The sequence below is a fragment of the Phascolarctos cinereus genome, unplaced genomic scaffold, assembly GCF_003287225.1.
Source record: "Phascolarctos cinereus isolate Bilbo 61053 unplaced genomic scaffold, phaCin_HiC Scaffold_9;HRSCAF=440, whole genome shotgun sequence".
Classification (NCBI taxonomy): domain Eukaryota; kingdom Metazoa; phylum Chordata; class Mammalia; order Diprotodontia; family Phascolarctidae; genus Phascolarctos; species Phascolarctos cinereus.
The window spans coordinates 209,497,546-209,525,304 of NW_027556402.1; the positions used below are offsets into that span (position 1 = coordinate 209,497,546).

Here is a 27,759-nt window from a genome sequence, read left to right on the forward strand (position 1 = left end):
GATATAAAGAAATCAGCCACATACAAGTAACAGTTAAGAGGAGCACGTTCTATCCTTTAACTAGGGGTGCTGTTGGTCACCTGGTGACAAAATATCTCATCTCTTCTTGGGGAAGCACAACAATCTCGTTGGGATTGTGGTTTAAATAAGTCATTGTTCCATTTTTGAAAATGCGGAATCGGTGAATGGGCTTGTTCCCTTTGTAGGGGATTACAATAACACACGGAAGCTTATGAGTCCTTCTGACAGATGTGCTGGCACTTTGCCACAGAGCGAAGGGTGCGGCTCTGACTGACAACTTGCAATTATGTTATGATGAATGGTTCTGATGTGTGTTCAAGAGAAAACCACTTTCTAGAAAGTGAAAGTCGTGCATACGGTTCCTATAAAAAAATACACATAGCCCTTAGAAAGTAGTCTAACTTTTTTTTTTTCATTTTGGTGGGCTAACTAATTTGAACTCCCTCCTCTCCCAAATGTCTCTGGTTTTGATAAATCAGAAGCCAAGACCAAAGTTTATGTGGGAAAAATGCATTTGGCCTGTTTTGGCTTCAAAAGTGCTTTATCTGCATTTTTTGACAAAACTGACATCACCACTGAAGAAATCTCTATGTGCACAGAAACACTTAACCGCATACATATGTCCAGAGCATCGTGGACAATGAGACAATCGCAGCCAAACTTGCAGACAGAAACTGCCTTTCTTAGGGGGTCATTTCTTCCCCTTGATCTGCTTTCTTGTTCCTGTTTCTACCCTGCACCTCCTAGGTAGACTGTTCCTAGATTGGTTGTGGATTTTTTTTTCTTCCCTTAACTCTGATTTGATCTGAATGTGGAAGGAATCAGTCTCCTTTCAGTATAGATTTTGGGTCGTCAGAGATAAAGCTGTAGTATGGAAAAATAGGCATTCCTTCTAGTTGGCATTTTATTCTCATTCTAAAACGCTTCTAAAATGGTTGGTCATGGGCCAAAAATTGACTGACTTGATAGATACAAATTCGATAATGAATAATGAAGCTAGCTTAGATTCATATTTTGCTTTGAAATTTACAAAGTTCCTTATGTACATTATTTTATTTAATCATAGCAATAATCCTGTGGGATAACTTGTGTTGGTAGTGTTATGCCCATTTTACAGGGGAGAGAGAGAGAGAGAGAGAGAGAGAAGAGAGAGAGAGAAGAGAGAGAGAGAAGAGAGAGAGAGAGATTAAGTAATTTGCCCAAGGTGATATGGCTAAGAAGTAGTGAAATCAGGATTGATTTGATTCTGTGTCTAAGACTATTTCTGTTCAACTCATGGTATTAACAACAATACTACTAGTGTTTGGGTCTCTTCTGACATAAAATACTCTAAGCAAGTAATTCCTATACATTTTTACCCAAATTCTATGTTTATGGTATAGAAATAGCACAGAAATAACATTTGCCAGTGATTCCAGGAGGAACTCAGAATTTATTTGTATTGTCAGAAGAGAAACACTGACAATCCAATAAATAAGCATCGGTCTAATTGTGGAGCTGAGATGTGCTGAGATGTACTGAGATGGCGCATAAAAGGAGATGACCTTGGAAGTCCAACTTTTTAATCCGGCCTCAGACACTTAACAGTTACTAGCTGTGTGACCCTGGGCAAGTTACTTAACCCCAGCTGCCTCACCTAAAAAAGCAACAAAAAAAGTCCAACTTTTTAAATTTCACTTTTCACTTGAAAAGATAACAACAGTAAATTAACTTTAGAAAATCATTTTAATTCAATTCACATCCATAAGAAGATTTTAAATTCCTGCTATGCTCCAGGAACCTGTTTAGGTGCTAGGGTTATAAAGACAGAATCAAAACTCATTGACTTCAAAGAGCTTACTTTCTAGAGGGAAGAAGCCACATATACACAGAGAAGTCAATGCAAAATAATTTCATTTCAAAACATTATTTAAAGTTGGAAAAACAAAACTTTTGGAAAAGAAACATCTCTCAAAATGTCTAAGTTTTAGTGCCTTAAACAAGGTTACTTAAAATCAAAGTTCGCTGATGTTTGAAATGATATAGTGATAGGTATTAGAAGAAAGTAAGTACTTCTGGGGAATCTGAAAGACTGCATTTATAAAGATCCAGGATTTGTTTTTTGTCCTCAGGACCCGTTTTCTCTAACAAACTTCTTTCTGGCATGTAGTATGTGTTGGCTGTGAGATTTCCATAGTGGAACATTTTCATTGTGTTATGGAAATAAATCGAGTCCTTCACAGGGAAAAATTGGTAATTTAGACATGACTGCAATTCAGTACAAGCCTTTAGCAATTTTGGCGTTTATTTGTAGAGAAAACTTTTAAGGGAAAATCAGATATTCATACGAAGTCTTTTTTGTCTTTGTTTAGCTCAATTAGCTTCCTTTGCCCTCTCTTCACTCTCACTGTTCTTGGGCTCATCACACTCCTTCTCCTCTGTAGACATACAGAATGAAAATGTGAGACCCAAGCTTATGGTGATGCTGTATTTTATTTTGACAGCTTCCTGTTTGGGTTCCTGTTTTGGGAACACTGATTTCCACCAAGTTACAGGTTCTGGGCATTGATTCCAACTGCGTTTGACTATATGTGGCTGCTTGCTACCTAATAGATAGTGTGTGAGAATGGATAAAAAGGATTTGGAATATTTCTCATATAATGTTTCTTGTCATTCTTTCCCAAATGGTTTGCTGAGAAGAGAACAACTGGAAATATTTTCTCAAAGGGGGTGGGGGAAGGAAATACTACTTTGAATCTCCTGACATTGCTTGGTTTCTATTGAGTTCTTACTAACTCTTTGCTTTCAACCCCTAAACTGGGTGTTGGTGTACTGTGATCCCCAATCCCCAGGGTTGGCTCTCTGTTTTGGCCTGCTGGTGGGGCACGCTGGAAACATTTGCAGGTGCAAGTATGGGCCTGTCAGAAAGCTTGGCATTTAAGGCAGGAGCTCTGAGTAATATATTTGAGTCTATAGCCCTGATCAACTCCAGTGTGTGCTTGTGCGGAGAAAGGAGAGTGTATTGTTTTGTCTTTGTACCATAGGTCATAATTACAGCAGTGTTTATGGGATAATAAACTCATTAGGCAATTATGTCTTGTTGAGGAAGTAGCAACCTTATTTGTTTCTAACTTGAAAGCTCTTAGGTAGGTAATAATTAGTTTGCATTTGGGGTATTAAATGGAAGGAACCTGAAGTAGACTGTGTGTTCTTAACTGGTTTGCTTTCTTCCTTCATCTTAATTCTTGATGCACTCTGAAGTCAATTTGGCCTGCTTGGGGGAGGAAAGCACTGGATTTGACCTTGGATCCTGGCTCAGCTACTTAGGATCTGAGTGGCCTTGGGTCAATCACTTTACTTACCCGAGTCTCAGCTAGGTGGCTTAGTGGATAGGGTGTCAGGCCTGAAGTCAGGAAGACTCATCTTTGAGTGCAAATGTGGCCTCAGAAACTTACTAGCTCTGTGGCCCTAGGCAAATCACTTAACCCTTTTAAACTCAGTTTCTTCATTTGTAAAATGAGCTAGAGAAGGAAATAGCAAATCCTTTCAAACAAATAGCAAACCACTGCCAAGAAAACCCCAAATAGGGGTCATGAAGAGTCAGACATGACTGAAATGCAGGAACAACAAATAAATGCTCATTGATTGATTAATAGGACTTGTCATTGGATAAACTTTGCTTATCCAGTGACTGTAAAAGACTCCAGAGGTAACCCCACTTTCCTCTTTACAACTTTGTTTTCCTTGAGGTTTTGTATTTCATGAGGATACCGAACTGGATAGAGACACCAACCTTATAACTGAGGAGGTTGACACTAACAATAATACTTTTAAGAAGCACTTACTTAAGGCTTACAAAAGTAATGGCTCTGAATAATCTCATTTGATTTTCACAATAAACAGCCCTGAGTGGCAGGTAATAATAATATTGTTATTATTAATAATTCATGGTTAAATAGCACGTTGACTTCGGCAAAGTGCTTTACCCAAAACAGTCTCATGAAGCAGATACTAGATGCATTATTATCCCTACCTTATAGTTCTGAGAAAATAAGTGGCTTGCCTTTAAGGCATATATATAGTAAGTAGCAGGGTCTGGATTTGAATCCGTGTCTTCTGATTCCATTTCCAGGACTCTGAAAACTTGTTAAGAAGGAAGAAAGGAGGTTATGGATTCCTCAGGATATTTCTAAGCACACTTCACAATTCCATTCAGCTTGATTGGACCCAAGCAGAAGCATTTAGAATTTATTTTCCAGTGTTCCAATGGACCTTTGATATTACTGGCCTGGGTATTCCCTACAGTCATGCATATCTCAAATTCTCCAAAATTGTTCATTGTATGACTCTTGTCCATATCTTCTCATAAGTCTACCAGTGAACTAGTCCAGCCAATGAGCTGGGAAACTTCCTTGATTTCTCTTGGTAACGACATAATAACACTAATGATGTCCTGTTCTCTATGCCCTTTAACAAAATTTGATATCAAACTTTGCTTATCCCCATCAACTAAGTCTTCCCCCCACCGTATGCAAAAAAAGGAGCACTATTCCACTTGTAACCACAACTGAATTTGGAATAGCTCAGGAACTCCATATTTAGCCAGAAACCCTGAGATCTTTTGGGATCAGGCTTTTCATTATGATATTCCTAGATTCTAATTTACAAACCTCTTTATTACTGCATCCTGTTTGAAAATCACTTATTCATTCTCCTCACACTTTGGTGAGATGAGTGACGAGCAGAGCTCTAAAGAGATGTTGTGGCTGGTGAAACTAAAGACAATGAGATTAAACTCACTGGGAGCCTGCCTCCAGAGGAGGCAGTGTGAATGTCTGGTTTCTGAATTACACGCCACTAATCATCTCCTTCTCAAAAAGCTTGTTCTTCTGGGCCAGGTAGTTTGTTCCTTATGCATTATATGGTGTGTCTGAATAACTATACTTTTTAATACTTTGCGATTTTGTTTTTTTTGGTTGCTCCTTGTACCAATGCAGAGCACAACCTTGTCATGCATGTAATTATTCTTTGTCAATTGCTGAAGTCAAAGTATTCACTCCCTTGTCTTGTGGTCAGCCTTCTGGGTATGAGCCTCTCTGTACTTAGCAAGGCTGATACTCTGAGAGCAGGCACACAGTCTGCTATTGAGCCCTTAGTTAAAACTTTTCCTATTTGCTAGCATTTACATACCTTTGTAAATCATTGCTATTATGTTTGAGAACCCAGAGTTCCCTCCACACCTGGATGAGGAAGATCTTAGAATGAATTAAATAATGAATGGTCTATGGTTTTGTTTTTGTTTTTGTTTTTAGTGAGAAGGGAAGAAGCCCCTGGCAAGTCACTACAAAAGGCTGAGATTTCTGTAATACCTTGTGTTGTTGGGGATACAGGACACTTAGGGGTGCTATCCACCCACACACTCCAATTCTATTTAACTGTTGGAGTGATTGGGAATGCTTGTGTGCCCAGAGCTGTGGCTTCAGGACCTTAGCAAACCAAGGTACAAATTCCCATGTACATGGTGATCACCACTGCCTATGTTTGATATTGACATGTAGCCAGCTTGAGAATGTAATGAGGTGTCTTTTCAGTTGGCCCACAATAGCACTTCCCATGAGTTTAGAGCAGGAAGTGAAGAATGCCTACACTTTGTATAGTACAATGGAAACTACAAGTAGACAGAATGTAATTGCTCAAATGGGAATTTGGCTGTGCAAGGCAATCTAACACTTCAGCTCTCTTTATCTGTACAGATATCAAAATGTTATTTCTCTTAACTTTCTCATGGTGTCTACAGACTAGATCTCTTTTCAGCTATTAGTGCTGAAGTGGTTGAGCATGTTAAAGAGCAGTAATTAAGCAGGCGGATGGGAAGCTTGCAATCTATTTGTTAAAGTGGGTTGCAGATACCTCAGATGTCAATTAGGAAAGACATACATATTATGTAATTGAATAAGACTCAGTGCATGTAAACTTGGCTGTGGTCAGGAGGGCCATGAGTTTGACAAGGGCCAAGTTAGTAATGTGACCTGGAAGGAAGGTATTACATCAAGAAGAATTGAATGGAGTCCTTGGGAGACTATAAATAGATCTGAGATACTGGCTATTGTTTTCATTACTTCCTATGCTTTATTTGAGGTTCTTTTAAGTCCAGGACCTCTTCTTTTTGCCTTGGGTTGGGAAGATTCCCTGGAGGAGTTCCGGTTGTTTAAAGTCCTCCAGCTTCAATATTTTTAGTTTTCCTGTAATTAGTTCTGGACTTTGAGCAAGACTTATAAATATTAGGACCAAAGCATGTGGGTCCCAGGCAGGGAATTCTCACCTGGTGGGGAGGGGCTCAAAGAGGGGTTAGGAATGTTGAGAACACGTAGGCATACCATAAACACTTTTTTGATTTATTGAAATTATGGAAATGTTGGACATGTAACTCTAAGCTGACTGTGGATATATGTATAAATACTTACTGGAACAGGTTGAGGAGCTGTGATTTAATTGGTGAAGGTGCTCCTTCAAGCCTCAATAGATAGCCTTCATGAGTTATCATGGCTTAAAAAAATTATCACTTGCCATCCAGCTTTCTGGTAATGAGCCACTCTGCACTTAGCTGGGCTTCTCCTCTGACTAGAGACACATACTTCACTGCTGGAGTTTCCTCAAACCCTTTAAAGTTTCATGGCATCTGCTTGACTTGGCAGTCTACTCCCATGGGCTTTAAGTATCCAGGCTGACCTCCATTCAACAATTAGCCATCAGAGGACAACTTTTGAGGAAGATATGTAAATAACAAGTACAAATGTAAAGTCTTATACTTGGGCTAAAAACACCTGTACAAGTACAGAATGGGGGAGATATAGCTAGATAACAATTCATGTGGAAAGTGAGTGGACTTCCAACTCAATATGAGTTAACAGTGCTATGTAACAGCCAACCAAGGCTGAGTGATCTTAGACATTAACAGAAATACAGTGTCCAGAAGTAATAGAAAGATGGCCTAGAAGAAGGATTAGCTTTATTCTTCTTCTCCGTAGAAGGCAGAAATATTATGAGCAATGGGTAGAAATTGCTAATTTCCTAACAATTGAAGCTGTTCAAAAGTAGAATGGGATCCCTCTGGAGGTAGTGATTTCCCTATCACTGGAAGTCTTGAAATGGAGGCTGGATAGCCAGTTGTTAGTCAAGTTGTAGGGGAAATGACTCTTTAGGTATGGGCTGGATCATAAGGTCATAAATCTTAGCCTGAAAGGGACCTCAGAAGCCAACTAGTCCAATTTCCTGTTTTTATCAATGAGGAAACTGAGGCCCCAGAAGGTGATGTGACTTACCCAAGGTCCCACAGGTAGTATGCTTGATTTCTTTAGAAGTTGCTCCAGTTCTTAAATTCTATGATTCTCTTTTCTCTACTCTAGGCCACTCTACCATTCAGGGAGCTAATGTCAAACATAGGAAAGATATTTAGCATTAGTCTAATCTGATGACATCCTTATGCAATTATAGAGCTTTCATCCTGCAGGCAACCTGAACAAACTGCTTCAGGAAGGTGAATCCTAAAGTGTTTTCAAGGTTTGTTAAATGCCCCTGAATTTATTGGAGATCTACACATTTTCTTTTTGCTCAAAGCTGATGCAGCTTGTGACACTGATTACTATTGGTGTGGCTGGAAAGATTCTGGGGGGGGGGGACTTGCCTCTCCCATCATGTGCACTTGGAAAGGTTGGCCTTTTGTTCTCAGTTGAAGTTTGCAAAAGCTTATGCTTTCTAAGAGCTCCCTCTTTCCTTTTGCTGTACCTCAGCTCTTTACTTTGAAATTAAGACATAATGAAATGGAAGGAATCCTGGATTTAGATTCAGATGGTCCAGGTTTCAGTCCTCACTCTGCCACTAACTTTCTGTGTGACTATGGGTAAATTATTGTCCCTTTCTGGGTATCATTATCTTCTCCTGTAAAATAAGAGGGTGTGATAAGATGATGCCTGTGTCCTTTCTAGCTCTAAATCCCCTGATTCTTTGACTAGGTGTAAAGGTTCTTCAATTAAATTGATTCAACTGAACAAATTTTTAGTGTCTAGTATTTACAAGTCACTTTGCTATCATAACCAGAAGGTGTTACTGCAAGGCACAGTTTGGAGGTAGTGTAGAAAACAAAACTGAAAGAAAAAGGTAAGGGTCCCAGGCAGATACTTTACAGACTGCCCTGGAGGTGTGACCTTCCCTTGGTCCACACCTCTACCCCACCCCTTGCTTGAAGACCAGAGGTTTCCTGAAGCACATCTGCTATAAACCACACCTAAATCTGGTTCAACAATGACTCATTTTTTAGCCTAAGGTAAAGGAAAGGAGGGGGAAAAAAACCCTGGATCTAATTTAGTTCTGCCTTTTGTGAAGTTCACACAAAATTATTAATCAAAACCATAAGGTTCTCTCTTACTTTCATCTTTGAGCCTATTTTGGACTAAGATGCAAAACTCCATCCTTATTGAATTCTGTGTATTCCCAGCTACTCACTGACATCCTCCATTGTCTTCTCTTCCTCTCCACCCCAATTAATAAACACATTCATCACAAAGAAGTTATAATTGATTATGGTTTTTATATAAAACAAAATCAGGAAATAGAAATAGCTTAAGGAAATTAAGTCATCTGCAACAAGCATCAGGGAGGGAGTTGGGGATTTAAAAACCTTTTTCTAGCTCTCAGAAGGGACAGACACAGCTTTGACATAGTCTTGTGTCTTGTAACTCTTATTACAAAATGCTTGTAGAGACTTTTCTTTCCCTCTGCAGGACCTCCATTATGCTATGGCCACTCTGCTGATGCCAGTAACTCTTCTCTTGGCCACTGTCTGCTCTCCATTCCAGCTGTAGTCTCATTTAAAAGTCCTGATGCAGTGTAACAACTTCCCCCAAGCAAGAATTTATGCTAATCTCAGTGCCTCCAAGTTTGGGAAGAAAAAGCTATCTATATGGGACAATTCCTAGAATTCACAGGTTTGGGGGCCTTTTTTTTCCTGGTTCAATAGAAAATCATTCTGATTACCCAATCACCTTCAGCAGAACATGTACACATATATACAAATACAAAGCAAATACAAAGAATTAGAAGGTAATTTCCAAAAGGAGAGGGCATTGAGAAATTTGGGAATTGACATCTAAGCTATGCTATGAACATAGAGATTCTAAAAGATGGCCGACTTTCTTGGAGGGATTCTACAGAAAGGATCACATTTCAGTTCACACTCCTAACTCAGATATTAGCTGCCCCATTAATCTTTTTGTTATTGTTCTTCCTTACAAAACACAACTTTGCTAGATTTCACATTGTGTTTTATTGGGTCTTGCATACATGTTCTTTTCTTCCCATCATGGGTTTGGTTGTTCCTTTTCTATTCCCTACATCAGCTTCAGTCAGATTCCTTGCCTAATGATTCATCTAGGAGAAGACCTCTTTTCTATTCTGATATTGGTGATCAGGTCTGTCTTACTGCTAAATGGTCAGAAGCTGAGACACCTGATGGGGCATCTTTGGCAAGGCCAAATCTCATAGTCATTTGAAATTGCTGATGTGACACCTGATTGGAACTATAGCTGATTCCATGCCATTAGTGCTGCCCATTTGCCAGATTTTAAGTGGAAAATCTCAATTACAGGGCTTGTCTTGCAACCTTGCAGTGTCCATTGAAACAGCTTTTACATTTCTATGTTTTCAAGGGGACTGGTAAATGGGTGGAATATGTAGAGAGCAGTTCTAGATGGGGAATTGCCGTAAGACAGCAATAGATTACAATGAATAATTTATTATACACTGAATTTTAAAGAAGCTGACTAAACATACATTTACAACTATTTACACCTAAAATAAATGTCTATGATATGTCTATGATAACAATAACTGATATTTATAAAGCGCTTTATAATTTTAAAGCTCTTTGCATACATTAACTCACTTGGCCTACCTAGTATCTCTGTCATGTTGGTCCTACAAATATTATTACTCTAGTTTTACAGATGAAGAAACTGAGGCTGAGTGACATCAAGTTATTTTCTCAAGGTTACCCAGCTAGTGATTATGGGAGACAAGATTAGAACTCAGCTCTTTCTGGCTATGTCACCTAGCTGCTTCATCACATGAATGTGATTTGACAAGTTGGAAAAGAGAAGGGAGTGAAGAACAAGGCTCTTGATGGGGATTAAACTAGTCTGCCTGGAGCAAGAGGTTTATGTTGAGGAACAGTAGGGATATAGGGATGGAAAGGTGTGGTGAGGATGTTGAATGCCAGGATTAGGAGTTCAGACTTAATTTTTGTAGGCCAAAGGGAGACACTGGTGGTTTTTGAATGAGAGTGATGTGAAGAAAGTTGTGTCTTTGGAATATCTATCTATCATTGGTGTCTAATGGGACATTTTTTTGGGAAATACTGGATGACAGCATAGTGGATTGACTGAGTACATTTCCTAAGAGCTCTGTCCCCTTCATCTCACTGCTTAGGTAAGGCAGAACAAGTTGATTACGGTGTTCATTTGATGGGCAAGACCTCTTTGCATTGAGCTTAGAAACTATACAATTGTATTAAAATGATATTCATGTTTTCATTTAAGCAACTTTTCTTTTTTTCAATGGAAAGAGCACTGGCTTGGGAACCCAGAGGCTGGGCTTTGCCACCAATTAAATATACATGAACTGGGCCCAATAATTTTGTCTCCTAGAGCCTCGGTTTAATCTTCTACAAAAAGAGGATGTTGGGGGGAACTGGACAGAAAATCACTAAAGTTTTGTCCTTGGCATTCTTCTCTTTCCGCCATGCTATCTTCCTTGATGACCTCATCTACTCCCATGAGTTTAATTATCACTTCTAACACAAATGACTTCAAATCTCTATTTTTACCCCAGCCTCTACCAAGAGCTCCAATTCCAGCTTTCCAACTGTCTGGTTCCGATTGTCATTTCAGATTCAACAGGATGAAAATTAAACCCAATTTGCCCCAAACTCACCCTATCCTGTAAGTTCAATATTTATTTTTTTCTGGTAATTATCATCATTCCAGTCATCCAGACTCATAAACTTCCTCCTCATCTCATATCACTAATTGCTAACTCTTATGCCATCTCCCTTCTCATGATCTCTCTCAATGTACTGTCTCCTGACTTCCTGGTTCCACTGAAACTGTCCTTGTTCATGTGCTGATTTTAAGGCTTTGTAAACCTTCAAGTACCCTACCAGTATGAGGTATTATCTTTGTTCTCATATAAATTACTGTAATAGCTTCCTAGCTGGTCTTTCTACCTTTAGTTTATTCTTCTCCCTCTCATCCTCCACCCTGCTACCTATGTAATTTTCCTAATGTACTGCCATGATCAGAGGCCTTAGGAGGGTTACTACTGAATAAATTAGAAATGTCCAATTCTGATATTTGAGGGCCTTTGTACTCTGCCCCCAATCTGTTTTTTCCAGCCTTATCTCATATTACTTCATATCACATCCTCTATGTTTTAATCAAACTGGACTACCCCCAGCCAAGCTATTGTCCTGTACATTCTTGCCTCCTTGGGTATCCACACCATCCTTTATGCCTAAAAAGGATTCTTCCTACTCCATCTGCATCAGAGGAAACCCTTCCCTTCCTTTGAAGCCCAGCTCAGGTGCCTCATTTGTGAAGCTTTTGATGATGCCCCCTGGAAAAGTGAACCCTCCCTCTTCCAATTCCTCACAGTGCCAGATCTTGCCTGTGCTTTTCTCTCACTCTCTTACCATCATAGTTATTTGTGAATAACACAACCTTGCTATAAGGTTGTAAGCTTCTTGGAAGTACCACCTGTGTTTGCTCTTTTTGCGTGCCAAATGATGAGGTTTGCACCAGAAGGCTTTTAGTGAACGTATGTGTGGCCAGATTCTCCTAGCTCTGACATTGGGTGATGTTCTAATAATAATTCCTAATTCTCACCTTTCTGCCACTTTCCTTTTCTGGACATAAAGGAGTTAGTTTTGGATGGACCATCCTTGGAGCTGTAGGTACCATGTCATCTGTGGAAAGCAGAGAAGAGACTCCTGCTCTAGGCCTATGGAGGTGAATGTTTATGTATACCAAGCATGTAAGGAATCTTTTTAAAAAGAGTCAAAGAGTTTGATAGATTAAAAACAAAAGCAAAAAACAATGTAGGGGAAGCATCCAGAGAATAATATTAAGAATGTTGAAAGCAGCATTAGATGTACTGTTATTCAGGCATATGTTATTTTTCTTCTGATTGTGCAGAAGCCTGGCATCTAACCATCCTACTTACGTCTCCAGAGAATTATCATGTATGTACAAATACAGCTATAACTAGAGATTTTTGTATTCAGAGATAACACATCATAAAATCTAGTGAAAGCAACATGAAAAGTATGCTCATTGGAGGGTGGTGGTAGTGGGAATCACCCTATGCTGGGGAGAATAAGAACTCAAAGAGATGCCTTGAGGCTGTTACTCAAAGGAGACCACCATGAAGGGGGGGGTGAGGGTGGGGTGGGATGGTGTATGACCAGCAGGGGGCAAGGGAGGAGTTTATCCCAGGCCTCTATCTAGTAACTTCCTGTTTTCATTAATCATTCTGCCAACTCAGTGTGAAGTATTGTTCTAGGTTGCTGAAGGACTGCAAGAGCTATGAGTGCCCTCCAGATTTGGCCCCATAGGGCAGAGCTCCCCACCTTAGTTGTGGTTCCTGTGTTTGCACATAGGTATGCATGTGGAGGTATACACACATACCCACACGTATACACATAATGTATCATTTAGCAAAATGCTTGTGTAATTAACAGTTTCCTGGAAGAACCAGATCTGCCTTAATGACCAAATAGTTTTAAGGCAGCCAGCACAAGTGAATTTTACAGGAACCAAATCTATTTCTTCACACCGATCCTGCCTGTTTTACTTGAGTACTGAGTCATTAGCATGTTTATAATAGTTCTAATTTAGCACAACATTTTCTGAATTTTATCCTTGAGTCATTTACAAATTGTTCATATTGAGTAAACAAAGGAAACAGATTGCATTTTATACTTAGTAATTTATCTGAAAGCAGAGGGGAGGGTTAATTGTTTGAAAGTTTTGCTCTGTTTGGGGAAGTAAGCCTCCTCTTGCATTGCTTGGCATACAATGCATTTTCCCCCACCCCCGTTTGTGGAAAAAAAAAAAAAGATTGCCATGGAGCAAAATGAAAAATGAGGAGCCGGATGGGATTGGCCCCTCCCCAAGGGGCGTGGGGAGCAGAATTGGAGCTGGCACGGGGTGAACTCCAACAGTTGGTGCATTCCTTAATGATCCAGTGCTAGAGAAGTCCAGCTCTCCCTGGCCCAGCATCTGTGTTGATGTTGATATCAGCGCCCCACTGTATGGGAAAAGCATGCTTTCTCTCGTTGCTTGGCTAAAAATAGCATGGAATATAGCATTGTATGAGTTATTTTTGGATAACAAAAACATTAAGGGGGTTAAAGGTTTGGCTTTTTGATTGAAAAAGGTCAGTGGTATAGCTTATGTTCCTTTTTGCCGACTGGATTTTTTTTCCTCGAGTTTGCAACACATTCAAACTCTGCTCAGACAAGCTGTTTTAGGTCCATTTGGTTCAACCTGCCAAACCCACTCTCTAGGGTGGCTTTTCCTATCAGGCTTTCTCATAACACAGAGGGCTGGCCTGGAAAGGGCTACCATCTCTACCCTTGTGCTCTCCTATGGAAATTCCTTTGCTTCATTGGAAAGGGGTGGAGATGGGGCAGACGTCAGGGAGCCACTCGGTGCGTTATTGTGAGTTCAAAATGAAACTGGCACATTTTTAGTGTCTAATTATTTTTAGTGAGCTTGGAGAGTTTTAATTAAAATTTAAGAGAGCCCTCCAAGCTCTCCAAGCTCCAATTTTCTCATACTGTATTGTGGCCCACTTGTCACAAAAAAAAAAAGGGGTACAGTAAGGCTCATGCAGAGTCTTATAGTCTTTGTGTGTCCTGATGAAGACTACTGTGCTGGCTAGCTGGCAAGGCCTGAAGGCACATTATTAACATCAAGAATTGCTGAGAAGACACAAGGACTTCTGGATAGTCATCATTGAGCTTGGAGACACTCAGGATTGTTCATGTGGAGAGTTGGGATTCCTGAGTAAAAGAGAAAGGAACTGTCTGGTGATTTATTAGGGGACTTAGGAAGTAGAGGGCGAACCACACAAAAGGACAGAAACTGTTGCTTTTCACTCGGAAACATTTGAAAGAGATTCACCATGTCGTTTTTCTAATGAGTTAGCATTCCTAATTTTAAGCATCTTTTTGAGGCAAAAGAATAATGGTGTGTGTGCTCACGAGTAAAGGATTTGAAAGTTCAACTGAGATGGTTACCATTTCTCCCCTACTCCTCTCCCTCCCCCTTTGCATTTTAACAGTAATCTGTCTGGCTCTGTCTTGCTTCTATTTTTTTTTATTCCAGTTTAAACACCCCATCCTCGTACATGGTAAACAGCCTTGTTAACTGAGAGCAATTGTGAAAGGTTCCCTTCGAATTACTGTCGAGTCTGGGAAGGCAGTCTCTCAAATGCCTTCACTTCCAATTTACTCTTACACTATGAACATTAATTATTAGCAGATGAAAGCATGGAAATTCACCAGGCAATGATGAGGCTTCCTGGACTCAGTCTAACTGGGGAGATTGAAACCCAGGTACTCACAGAGAGTAAACATTGCTCAGCAGCCCAATATTCTGCCTTCGGGCTGGTTTTTGATTAGTTCTGAATTATACCTACCTCTATTATTGCAACCAAAGTTTATTGAGAAAGTAAGACATATATAATTGGTATGTGAGAGGAGGGTAAAGAAAGGCATAGTGACCCACTATCTACTTTCAGGACATTGGGCCAGTGTTCTCTCCTTGAAGTAAAAGGCAGCATGCATTGTGGTCTAACATTTGAGTTCTGATGACCATTTTTTGTTGTTTTATAAAATCTACCAAATCATAAAGATGTTTATGTTGTCATCCAATCTCATTCTTTTAAAATAAGTGTGCTACTTTTCCTTTTGCCTCTGAGATACAGTATTACAGTTTAATTCGGACATATGTATTATCATGACTGAAGGCCATGACCTTTTTTTTTTTTTAAATGATGTAGAGCTTTGCTAAGTAGTTCCTTTTCTCAGGGAAATATGAAGGGCAGACATTTCACCAATGGCCTGCAATCTTGCTGCTTTTTTTCAGCTGAAAAGAGCTTCATCAGACAGGATCTCCATGACTTGCCTGCACATATACTCATGGAGTTTAGAAGTTTGAAATGATCATTAAGGATCATGGAGACCAATCCCTACATTTGACAAAGGAGGAAACTGAGACCCTGGGGGAATAGGGAGTGACTTGTCCAAGGTTTCAAAGTAATATGGCAGTGCCCTAGATAAAAAGATGGACCAGGCTGCCATACCATTTCATGGTTGTTACCCACACTGCTTTGTATTATTAGTTGCTTTAAAGTCAGCTGCATGGAACATAGAGATCTCTGCAGAATACTTCCAAGAGAATTTTTGGTTACTTAATGCATTTCATTAAGGAGCCCATGTGGCTTCTGAGTTAAATTCAGTCTGTGCTGCCCTACTCCTTAGTGTGAATGCTGTGCAAACTTTGTTCTTTTTACTGTCTTTAGCTTTTTAGCTTTGCTGCCTTCTATGCATGATCAGAAAATGATAAAACCTCAGAAGTTGCTTGGGGAAGTTGGTGCCTGGTTAATGAAATGGAAGGATATGTCACAAGGGAGCCCTATCTATGATTAGTGTCCACACCTGCTTTTGTTTTGAAGGAGATTTAATTCTATTTACTTTATGTATAATTGTGTTTCTGCTGTTCACTGATTCATCTCAAGGTACAGAACTATTATCAATAGCAGCAGTAGAAACATTGGTTTCTTCCTTAATTTAAATACTCTGCTTTTCCTGACTTCCTGATACAGTGAAAAGAGAAGACTTGAGTTCAAATGTTAACTTTGTCTCTTGGTACCTGTGTGACCTTAGAGAAATCATTTTCTTTCTCTGGGTCTCAGTATCCTAATCTGCAGATTAAGGTTGGCCTCAATGATCTCTAATGTCCTTCTGGCACTAAATCTATAATCTTGTGACATCTACTTCTTACCCCTCTCTACTTTACAACATAGACTGGATGACCTCTGGAGGTCCTCTCCAGCTCTGGGGCTCTGTGTTTCCAAGTTCCTTTCTACCAACTGTGACAGATCCTGAACAGAATGGCTAAATGAATCATAGCTTTGTGGAAAGAGCCCTAGATTTGGAGTCAGAGAAACTGGTTCTGCCTCTTATTAGTGTGACCTGGTGCCAAGTCACTTAACTTCTTTTGGCCTCAGTTTCCTCATCTGTAAAACCAGAGGGTTGGATCAGATCAACCTTTAAAGTTCCTTCTAGTTTTAAATTCCATGATTTTAGTTAGGTGAGTTTAAAGTAAATAAAATGACATAAATAGCTTTCTTTTCAAAAATTTTATTGATGCTTCTTATTTTTAACACTAAGCTTATTTTCCAATATATATCCACAATTTGTAACAAAGGAAGGAATTAGGCAAAGCTGGTTAAACAAGGTTACCATGCCTGACAATGTATGCAAAACACCACACCTCTAGTCCCCCACTTCTCTCCTGAGAGGAAGGATCAGTAATTTTTCATATGTTCTCTGGAAGCAATATTGGTCATTGCTACTCTTTAGTATTGTTTTTGTTTATACTATTTTAGTCAATACAGATAATCTTTTGGTTTTGCTTACTTTGTTTTGGATTAGTTCATGCAGGTTTCCCCAAATTTGTCTGAATCATCACATTTGTAATTTCTTATGGTACGATAACATTCTATTATGTTAACACAACGTGGTTTGTTCAGATGTTTTCCAAATAATAGGCAACTGCTTTGTTCTGTCTTATTTGGGAATCTCCTAGATATTGTCAAGATTGTGTATATTGATCTGAATTCAAATTCTGCCTTTGACATTTGCTAGCTGACTACACCCTAGTTGAGTCAATTAACCTGTCTGAACTTCGGTTTCCACATTTGCAAAATGGGTATAACAGTAACACAGGATTAATGTGAGCATTAAATGAGATAATGTATGTAAAGGTTCTGTCCTGGCCCCTCTTCTTTCCTCTTTCTATAGACTCTCTGGTGAATTCATCAGCTCCTATGGGTTCAATTAGCATCTCTACTCAGATGGCTCCCAGTTCTATAAAGCCAGTTGAGCTCCAGTCCTGAATCACCAATTGCCTTTTGGACATTTTCAAATGGGATGTCTCATAAATATTTATCATTCATCATGTACACAGGAAGACTTCATTTTCCCCCAAAATGCATCCCTCTTCCAAACTTCCTTATTTCCATCAAGGATACCACCATCCTTCTAGTTACTCAGAGTTGCAACATATCACCCTTAACTCCTTATTTTCACTCTCTTTTCACCACATCCAATTAGTTTCCAAGTCTTGTAAATCTCATCTCTACAACATCTCATATCTGTCTCCTCCCCACTCACAGGCCATAATCTAAGTTCAGGTTATCATCACTCCTCATTTACACTATTGTCATAGCCTCCTAATGGATCTTGCTCCCTCACATCTCTCTCCTCTCTAAGTAACCCTTTACATAGCTTCTGTAGCAATATTCCTAAAACACAGGCTGGCTGTGTCACTCTTATGCTCAATTAACTTCACTGGCTCCCTATTAACTCTAGAATAAAATACTATTAGCTCTGGCAGTTAAAAACCTTTCACAACCTACACTGCCAGCCTAATTATACAGCAGACTTCAATACTCTTTGGTCCATCCAAAGTAACCTCACTGTTGCCCTCAATACTTACCTCTGTTCTGTTTGTTGCACAGGTTGTCCTTCGTGCCTGTGATATACTCCATTCTCACCTCTTTTTCTTAGAATTCCTGATAATCTTCAAAACTCAAGTCAAACATCTCTTCTTATACTAGCCCTTTCCTGGTCACTCCCAGCAGCTTGTGGTTCCTCCCTACCCTATTACCTTGTGTTTATTTTGCATATATTTATACATGTATGTGTTGCACATATTTTCTCCCTCATATAATGTAAGTCTTTTGAAGGTAGGGCTTGTTTCATTTTTGTCCTTGTATCCCTAGCATGTAGCACAGAGCCTGGGACATAGTAGGTGCTCACAAGAAAAAAAAAGACTGCTGATTAATTAATTAATTAAAATGCTTTACAAACCTTAAAGAACTATGTAAATATCAACTATTATGATGGGGCTGGTTGTTGTTGTCCTGGCAGTGGAGGCCATCCAGGAACAATACTAAGAATTTTCACTGAAGAAAGCTACCCAGAGGTCACATTACTTTTTAGCCCCAGTATCCCTTTCTGTAAAATGGTGGCAGGGACAAATAGACTAATTTAGAGAGCTGTGGTGAGGCTTAGTTTTCTATAATGAATATAAAACTTTTTGTAGTTGTTAAGCATTATTCCTTGTGTTTTTTCCTTTAATATATTGTGAAAAGGAAAGATGGGGATTTCTTGTGAGTTGGGTGACATTTGAAATATTTGTTCTTGATGGCCGCGTAGTTTTGTTTTTCTCCCATGATGTCTCAACACATGTTCCCTGGGGCTCCTGAAGATTTCAGGCATATTTATAGAAACGAGAGACATATCATAGACTGTTTTACATGTCTGCCTAGTTTATGAGTTTTCAGTGAAATTTGCTATCATTATTAATAAATCCCATGCTTTTGTCTTCTGTCATTAGGTAGATGTATCCAACTTGGATTGTATGCAAAGGAACTGTTTTAGCATTTGTATCAGTAATAATTATCTGCTTAGTATATTGTTACAACATGTTTGGAAAGTAGCTTATAAAAATAACAAGGCTGTGGAATATATCAAGATGAAGACAGCTCAGTTGATCATACTTATTACTGATAGGGGTGTTATAAATATACCACTCTGTGCTGTAACATTTTAGTATGTCTCAAAAAGTCAGACCCAATTTGAAATAATAATCTCTGACAGCCCTGGCTTTGAAGATTCGCTGCTGCACTCTCAAACTTGGGCTCTTATTTATGTGTGACTTGAACATAAAAACCAAACCTGTACAGAGTGCAAAATGCCCACCCTCTTTCTGAATTTCAAAGAATGCAGTAAGAGCCCTTTGGGTAAATTAAAGACAATTGGAAACTGTGCCTGCCTGCCTTTGTTAGAAGGTCAGTCAGAGTCCAGCTCCTGACTTCTGGAGTGGATCACTTGTTGAAGGTAATGGGAATTTTTAAGAGAAAGAAAAAGAAAGAAAGAGAAGGGGGATGGAAAGATGGAGGGAGGGAGAAGTAAGGAAGAGGAATAGATAAAGGAAGGAAGAGAAAGAGAAAAAACAGAAAAGAATCCAGGGAGGAAAGGGAGGAGAGCCTGCCCTTGATAGAGTCAAGCTGACTTCCATTTAGAAAGGACTTCATGCCTCATCTGTGAGAGACAGCTAGCAGAGTTGTTCTCCATCACCCATCTCACGACACTGAGCTGGATTCCATCCATTCTTTGGCTGATTGATCATGCCATGGACAAATGTTAATTGTTTTCATCAACGCTTTCCAATCATGAGTGTTCTTTCATCTCTTACCTAGGGCTCATCTTCTCTTTCAGTGACTTATTTATCTTCCAACAGTCTTTTTAGAGGCCACCTTGACCACACTGTCACCCTGACAAACTCAAGAAATACGTTAAAGTGATATTCACTAGTATGGGGGTGGGGGAACTAAGAATCGGAAGAGGTTGGGGGTTTGTGTGTGTGTGTGTGTGTGTGTGTGTGTGTGTATGTGACCACTTGAAATCATATTTTTTAAAAGAAAGCTATCAAAATATTGGCACTTTGGATTGTAAAGTATTATGAGTGTCCTTGAAAAGAAATGCCTTCTTTCTATGGGTGATTTTATTTGCCTCCATGTTTTCAACTTTTACCTTTATACATAGGCTCAAAGGTGTTTTTGATTCTTCCAGCAAATTCCAGGCTATTTCTTGTGTAGCATTATCTGTCTTTACCCCATGATCAAAGAACTTCACTTCTCTCAAAATGATTAAGGACCATTTTACATCTTTGATTGATTATTAGATTGATTCATTCAGTCCAGCTGTCTGAGCCTTCTGTGCTTATGATAATTTGGGTGGAGGTGGAAAAGGCACCCTCACACTTATAGGTACTTATTTCATTCTGTTTTTATGTTCTTAGTGCCTGGCGTAGCACCATATTAGATGCTTAATAAGTGCTTGATTTATGATTTCCTTCTGAGCTCCATACCTATCTTGTTAGCCTCCTATAAACTATCTTTGTCTGAATGTTCTAAGGATATCTCAAAGTTGACATGGCTAAGAACAAGCTTATTGTCTCTCCACTCCCTCACCCCTCCCTGCCAAACTTGCTTTCCTTCTGAGTTCAATATTATTAATCTTTAGCCTCCCATGTTTGCAATTTAAATCTAGTCTTTCCTTTTCCTTCATCTTTGCTTCTTTGCCTCTTCACTTCTAAATCTTGTTAATTCTACTTTCACATTTCTTCATGTCAATTATTTCTTTTCTGTTTCCATTGCCAGCACATGTATGTGTGTATATACATATACATGCATACATATACACACATACATATATAATACCTTGGAAATAATTATATATGCATGTATGCTTATATGAAGGATACATTATATATGTATATATGTTGAGCAAGTTACTTAACCTCAGTTTGCCTTATTCTACTGGAGAAGGAAATGGCAAACAACTCCAGTCAGTATCTTTGCCAAGAAAACCCCATGGACAGTATGGTCCACAGGGTCATGAAGAGTCAGACATGACTGAATAAGTGAACAACAATAAGAACAATATACATATATGTTTATTACCAGAAGTATAGCTGCCTGACAGGTTTCTTCACCTCCATTCTCTCCTCCCATCCATCTAGTGCCAATCTATCCTTCATATTGATATGACAGTGATCTTTCTTATGCATACATATGATCATAGGAGCATAGACTTTAGAGCCAAAAGGGATGTTAGAGGTCATCTTAGCCCAACTCCTTTACTTTGTAGATCATGTTCTGCTCTACTAAAATATTTTTTAGTGTCTCTGTTGTTTAAATGTTATCCTTATTCATCATTTAAGGCCTTCCGTAATCTACTACTAAAGTCTCTTTTATATTCACTGCCATGTATGTTAGGCTCCAGCTAACTTGGATTACTCTTTGTACCCAGACCTTCCTTACCCAGTTTGGCCTCCATGCTTTTGCTTGCATTGTTTGTTATACTGAAAGTATAGTCCAGGTGAAATGTCATCTCTCTCTTTTTTTAACTATTTATTTTTATTTTTCAACATTCATTTCCGTAAGATTTTGAGTTCTAAATTTTCTCCCCCCCCATGATGTACAATCTGATATAGGTTCTATATATACGTTTATATTAAACATATCAAATGTCATCTCCTTTATAAAACCTCTTACTCCCTCCCAGCTAACAACTATCTTCCCTTTAGACATCACATAGCATTTATTTTCCAATCTTTGGATGCATTTATTATATTAGTACTATACATTATAATCATCTATACGAATCCCGTTCCAGCTAAGGATGGGGATTGGGCAATGCCAAAACACAATGTTGGAATGTTTTCTGTGAGGAAGAGAGAAGGTCAATCTAGCTGGGCTGTAGAGTGCAGGGAGGATATTAATATATAATTGGACAGGAGATATAAGCTAGGGTCAGTGTGGGAAGATCTTTAAAAAACAAATGAAGAGTTTGTAATTTGTTTTTATTTTAGGATCATATGAGGTAATATATGTAAAGCACTTTGCAAACCCTTAAGCACTATATCAATGCCAGTTATTATTATTGTTATTGTTATTATCATTTCTATTATTATTATATCCTGGAGGTAAGCCACTTGTAAGAAGCCACTGAGTTTGACACAGAGACACTGTCAGATCCTATGCTTAAGGAAAATCACTTTGACAACTGTATGAAGGATGAGTTAGCAGAGAGAGACTTAAAGCATAAACTGATTGAGAAGCTATTACAAAGTCTATGTGAGAGGTGATGTGGACCTGAATGAAGGTGATATCGTTGTGAGCAGAGTAAAGAGGTCTGATGTCAGAGATATAAAGGTATAAATGGTAAGACTCGGCAACTGATTGGATAAGTGAGGTGAAGAAGAATGAGGAATTGAGGATAATGCTGAGGTTATGAATCTGTGAGAATTGAATAATGGTTATACTTTTGAGCAGAAATAGGGAAATTGGTTAAGACTAGTTTAGGGATAGAGATAGTGAGTTATCTTTGGGATGTGTTGACTTTTTGAGGTATCTGGGACATGACATGCAATTCAAAATGTCCAATAGTTGGTTGCTCAAGAGAGAAAGTAGGGCTAGATATATTGATCTATAAGTTATTCGTGTTACTCTAGGCACTGGGCCTAGAGTCAGGAAGACCTGAGTTCAAATCAAGCCTTAGACATGTACTAGCTATGTGACCCTGTTTGCCTCAGTTTCCTTATCTATAAAATGAACTGGAGGAGGAAATGACAAACCACTCCAGTATCTTTGCTAGGAAAATCCCAAATGGGGTCATGAAGAGTTGGACATCCACTATAGGTCATTTGCATAGAAATGATAATTAAATACATAGCAACTGATGAGGTCACTTCACTGAGAGAATTTATAAAGAGAAGAGAAGTAGCTGAAGGAGGGAGCCTTGGAGAACACCTAATTAGAAGGCATGGTATAGGAGAAGAGCCAGGAAGAGAAGCTGATAAAGTATGTTCCAGCAGGTAGAAGGATAACCAGGAGATAGTGTCATAAAAATGTAGAGAGCAAAAATATTAAGGAGAGGGCCATTTGTAGTGTAAAATGCAGCACAAGGGTCAAGAAAGATGAGAGCTAAAAAAAGTCCATCAGATAAGCAATTAAGTGATCATAGAAGGTGAGAGAGGAGAAAATATGGGAAGATTAAGTAGAGCAGAGGAAGTTTGGAATAGCTTTTTTGTGAGATAGAAAATCAATTAGGGAGGAGTAAAAGGATTGCCTTGTCCAACTGAGGTTAGATAACATAATTTGTAGTGTACCCAGTGAGTTAGGTGTGATTTCCTCCAGTCCAGTTCAGCAGTATGTGAATAAGAATCGGGGTGGGGCAGGGAAGGGATGATTGGTGTGAATGAATGAATTAGCAAATGAAAAGCATTTATTTAGTATTTACTGCATGCCAAACACTGTACTGAGTACAAATTCAACACAGTCTTTGACTGGGGGGTTAACAGAATTCAACATAGTCTAGGTGTGGCTTTAACAGAAGGTAAGTAGTGCAATGGGACATCCATCCCAAAAGCAAAGGTAGTGGTTATTTCAGTGGTTCTCAGAGAGAAAGATGTAGAAGGAGTGGGGGTTGAAGTAGGAGAATGAACTCTACAATCACCCAGGAAGGACAGAAAATGGCTGGGGTGAAGAATGGTCCCTGGGAGTGCAGAGCCAAGGGATCTCTGGTGGGAGCTATCTAGGCTGGACTTGGCCAAGGGCTCCAAGAGTAGAGGATAGTGTGGAGTTTGATTGGTTAACTTTCAGACAAAGACTGGAAAGGAAGGAAAGTCCTGAGAGTTAGAGGGATTGATGAGGCCCTCACTTGGAGGGGCAGTTTGAGCACTACCTGCTCCTGAAGGAGCTCTTCACCTTATGGGGGGCAGGCCCTTTCCACAGTCACCTCCTCACAATGGTAGTTTCTTGTCTCTAATCATAACTGAAGGAAATACTACCCTCTGTTAGTGGCTAGGGAAAATAAAGATGTGATTTTTCTCACCATTCAGGTTTAGGGACCCTTGAAGTCTGTCCATGGACAGACCTACTGGGACTACGTGGATCCAAGATCAAAACCAACCCTGGTTCTGTAGGAAGCTTTTCTTGATCTAGTGTCCTCTCTTCATAATAACCTTGCATTTCTTTTTCATATATATACATGCACATATATGTGTTGTCTCTTGTTAGCACGTATCTCCTCAAGCATAGGCATTGTCCTATTTTTTGTCTTTGTATATCTGGTGTCAAGTGTAATACCTGGCATATAGTAGGTGCTTAATAAATGCTTGTTGATTAATCCATATCTAATAAACTGGGTATTTCTTTTTTTTCTTATTTTTGGTGAGACATGTGGGGTTAAGTGACTTGCCCAGGGTCACACAGCTAGTAAGTAGCATGTGTCTGAGGCCGGATTTGAACTCTGATCCTCCTGACTCCAAGGCCGGAGCTCTATCCACTGTGCCATCTAGCTGCCCTAATCTGGGTATTTCCTATAATACCTACCTAGTGCAAGGATATGCATATGATAGGTACTTGATCAATATGTTTAATGAATATATGAATGACTCTACTAAAGACTGAGATTTCAGAGATGTAGGGTTCTATCCTTCCCTATGACTTTTGCTTTGTGGCATTTACATGGCACTTTTAAAAACTAACATTAAAGTCTGAGAGTGGTGAGCTCTAGCTAAGCACTTCAGCTTCAGGGATCCCAGGTCAGTGTGGGACCCTCTTCCACTGCTGCAGATTCCAGCTCATAAGTCTTGGAGAGCTGCCAAGGATCTCTGAACATAGCCAGGCTGGGCCATGAATCCATGACCTGCAGTCTATCACCAGCTGCATACTCAAAATCTTTGCTGCTTTGAGTAGAATCTGCTAGATCTTATGGTCTCATGGGACAGACTTGAAGAACTCAGGGTCATGTCAATAGCACAGTGAAACTCTGAATTGTCAAGCTAAGCAATAACTGCAGAGATAGTATGGTGTAGTATTTAACTGTCAAGTGGGAGGTCAGGAAGATCTGGGGTTCAGATCCTGCCTCACCATAATTAACTTTGTGACCAAGGACAAGTTATTTAACCTCTCTCTGAGCCTCTTTCCTTGGCTGGGGGAGACAGTACATCTATGTGTAGGGTTAACAGAAGGTAAGTTGTGCAATGGCACACCTATCCCAAAGGCAAAGGTAGCAGTGATTTCAGTGGTTCTCAGAGAGAAAGATGTGGAAGGAGTGGGGAGGGTTGAAGTAGGAGAGTAGGCTCTACAATCACCCAAGTGCCAAAGAAAATGAAGGTAATAAATAGGTAAGGTATTTAGCAAACTTTAAAGGGGTTTATATCAGTTATTTGTTGTTGATAATCAACCTGATGACAAAAGGTCAAACGTCTGAGCCTAAGAATGTTTCCTTCCTCTTAAATGTCTGTAATCAGCATGAGTCTGTGTCCAGCCCAGTAGAATCACCTCACTGTCTCTATGACCCACATCACTAGAATCCCTGAACTGTATTTAGAAAGAAAGTATGGTATGTTAATGGAACAAGAAGGATTTGTTTTTATGAGAACAGGCCTGTTGGGTCATTTACATAAAAAGAGTCACAGCCCCTTCCCCTTAACAGCAGAGTCATACAACTTGACCTTTATTTCTCTCAGCTTCTGTAAATGGAAACTACTTTTTTTAATCAAAATTTTCCTTCAGGGTTTTTTTTTGAAGGACTAAATGATTTGAGGTTGATTGGCTTCTCGTATAAAGCCCTGCCATTATTACTCAAATAGCTCTTGGATTCCAGGCCAAGCTTTATTTTGGTTCAAAAGAAAAAAAAAAGCCTTGGATTTAAAGCAGTAACATATGATATGGAAACTCATTGGAAGAAAACACCAAGGTGTGTGCTTCCCTTTCCATAAATATAAGTATAAATGTTACGGAATCTTAACAGAAGGATGGTAAAAATGCCAACAATAGAGCAATGACAGGTACCTGTTTTTACCTAAATTATGTTGGAAATGCAAAGAAGCAGTCAATATAAACTTTTTGGTATTTTCAATGATGTCATCAATTAGTACAATTTATTAATCCTGTCTGTGAGGCATTAAAAAATTGGTCAATCCATGACCTTGGTCAAGTCACTTAACTTCTCTAGGAATGAAGGAGTTAGACTAAAGGGCCTCTCAGCTTCCTTACAACTTTAAATCTACAATACTATGATCTTATTGCAGAAAACAGTATGCTCATTCAGTGTTTGGCTGTTAGAAACTGACCCCTGGTTAGGGATGGGGGTGCTGGTGGCACTGACCATTCCTTTTTCCTTGTTAGAGCAGCAGAATCTGTCATTCTGTTATTCATGCATCAGACAAATTTCTGAAACCTTGCGATTAAAACTCTGTCGGTGTAACATACCTCCAGGGAGGCTGTTGAATTTCCCTGAAGCCTTTTTGGAGTAGCTGTTGTAGCTGTGCAAATTTTAAAATAGGAGAGTGACTCTGTGAGCCAGCCTTCTGAATTTATGAGTTTCAAAGACACTCATTAAATTTGTATTTCTTTTTTCTCTGTGGCAGACTCATCCTGCATGGAAAAACTACTTTCAAAAGACTGGAAGGAGAAAATGGAAAGATTAAATGCCAGTGAGCTTCTTGGAGAAATTAAAGGTAGGAGATGCAAAATATCAAATGTACCAATATGAATATATTGTTGTGGTTATCAAAGTGATTGCTGAATACAAGGAAATGTTTATCTTGGGCTCAGTGAAGTCAATAAGCATCGAGTAAGGAACCTACTATGTGCCAGGCACTGTACTAATATTATCACTGAGGATATAAAGAAAGGAAAAAATTACCTGCCTTCAGGGAACTCACAATCTAATGGAGTGTGAGCCCATTCTAATGGGCTAATTCATTACCCCACAAGCTCAAGGGTCATATTTGTTAAGGGTCTTCTGTATATCAGAAAACTCTTGAATATTGGGACTGAAAAATGACAGACACTCTTTCCTGAGCTATAAACATTTTACTCACATGTTTGTTGATTGACGCACATATTTGTACTAATCTTTGTTGATTTACTCAGTGTAAGAGTTATTGGTCATGAAGTTAGGAAATAAAGAGACTGCTAGATATAGAATCAAGAGGATCTTGCCTCTGGACACTTGTTAGCTCTTTGATGTTGGGGAATTCACTTTAAATTCTTGGAGGCTCAGTTCTTATCTTTAAAATGAGGATAGTATTATCTGCAGTATCTACCCCACATGATTGTGGTGAGACTTAAGGTGATGGGTAGAAAGTGTCTTAAGTACAATATGACTGCTAGCTATTATTGGATGGCACAGTGGGAAAAGTTCTGGCTTTGGTCAGAAGCCCTGAACTGAAATCCTGGATCTGCTGCTCACTGCCTGTGTGACCATGGATAGATCACTTCACAGGGGCCTCAGTTTCCTCAACTAGAAAAAATAAGGAAGTTGGACTAGGTTCTTTTCCAGCACCAGATCTATGATTTCATGATTCTTCTGTCTGATGGAATGGAAAGAATACTGAATTTAAAATCAGAGAACCTGAGTTCCAATCTTGCCTCTGCTTATTATTATTTTTATAGGCAAAGCACTTCCCTTCTCTGTGCATTGTTTCCTCATCTGTATAATGAAAGAGAGTTGGACAAGATGGCCTCCAAGATCCTTTCCATTTTGAAATCTTATGATCACCATAGTCACTTCTGACTCAAAATCTTAGTGATCCTTTGCCCAAACTCAACAGTAGAATTTATTAGTTAATATTATTCCATTGATTTAATTTTTGAATCAGAGTTTTTTAGCTATTGATTTTTTGTTTAAATGAGGTAAATGATTGCACCCCTAAATAGAAGATATTTAGGAAGTAATAATGAAACAGCTAATATGATTTATTAAATCTTATTGGATTTAGATAAGACAAAGTCGTAATTTTGAAGCTGGAAGTAATCTCGATGTCCCTC

General features: G+C 39.1%; 1 protein-coding gene across 1 annotated transcript in view; it reads left to right on the plus strand.

Annotated features, from left to right (window-relative positions):
- Window positions 1–27,759, plus strand: part of SOX6 (SRY-box transcription factor 6) — a 520,387-nt gene that overhangs the window by 215,931 nt on the left and 276,697 nt on the right. Inside the window, 1 exon segment of the mRNA XM_021005404.2 lies at window positions 26,355–26,444. Within this exon segment, the coding sequence (XP_020861063.1) occupies window positions 26,355–26,444 (90 nt within the window).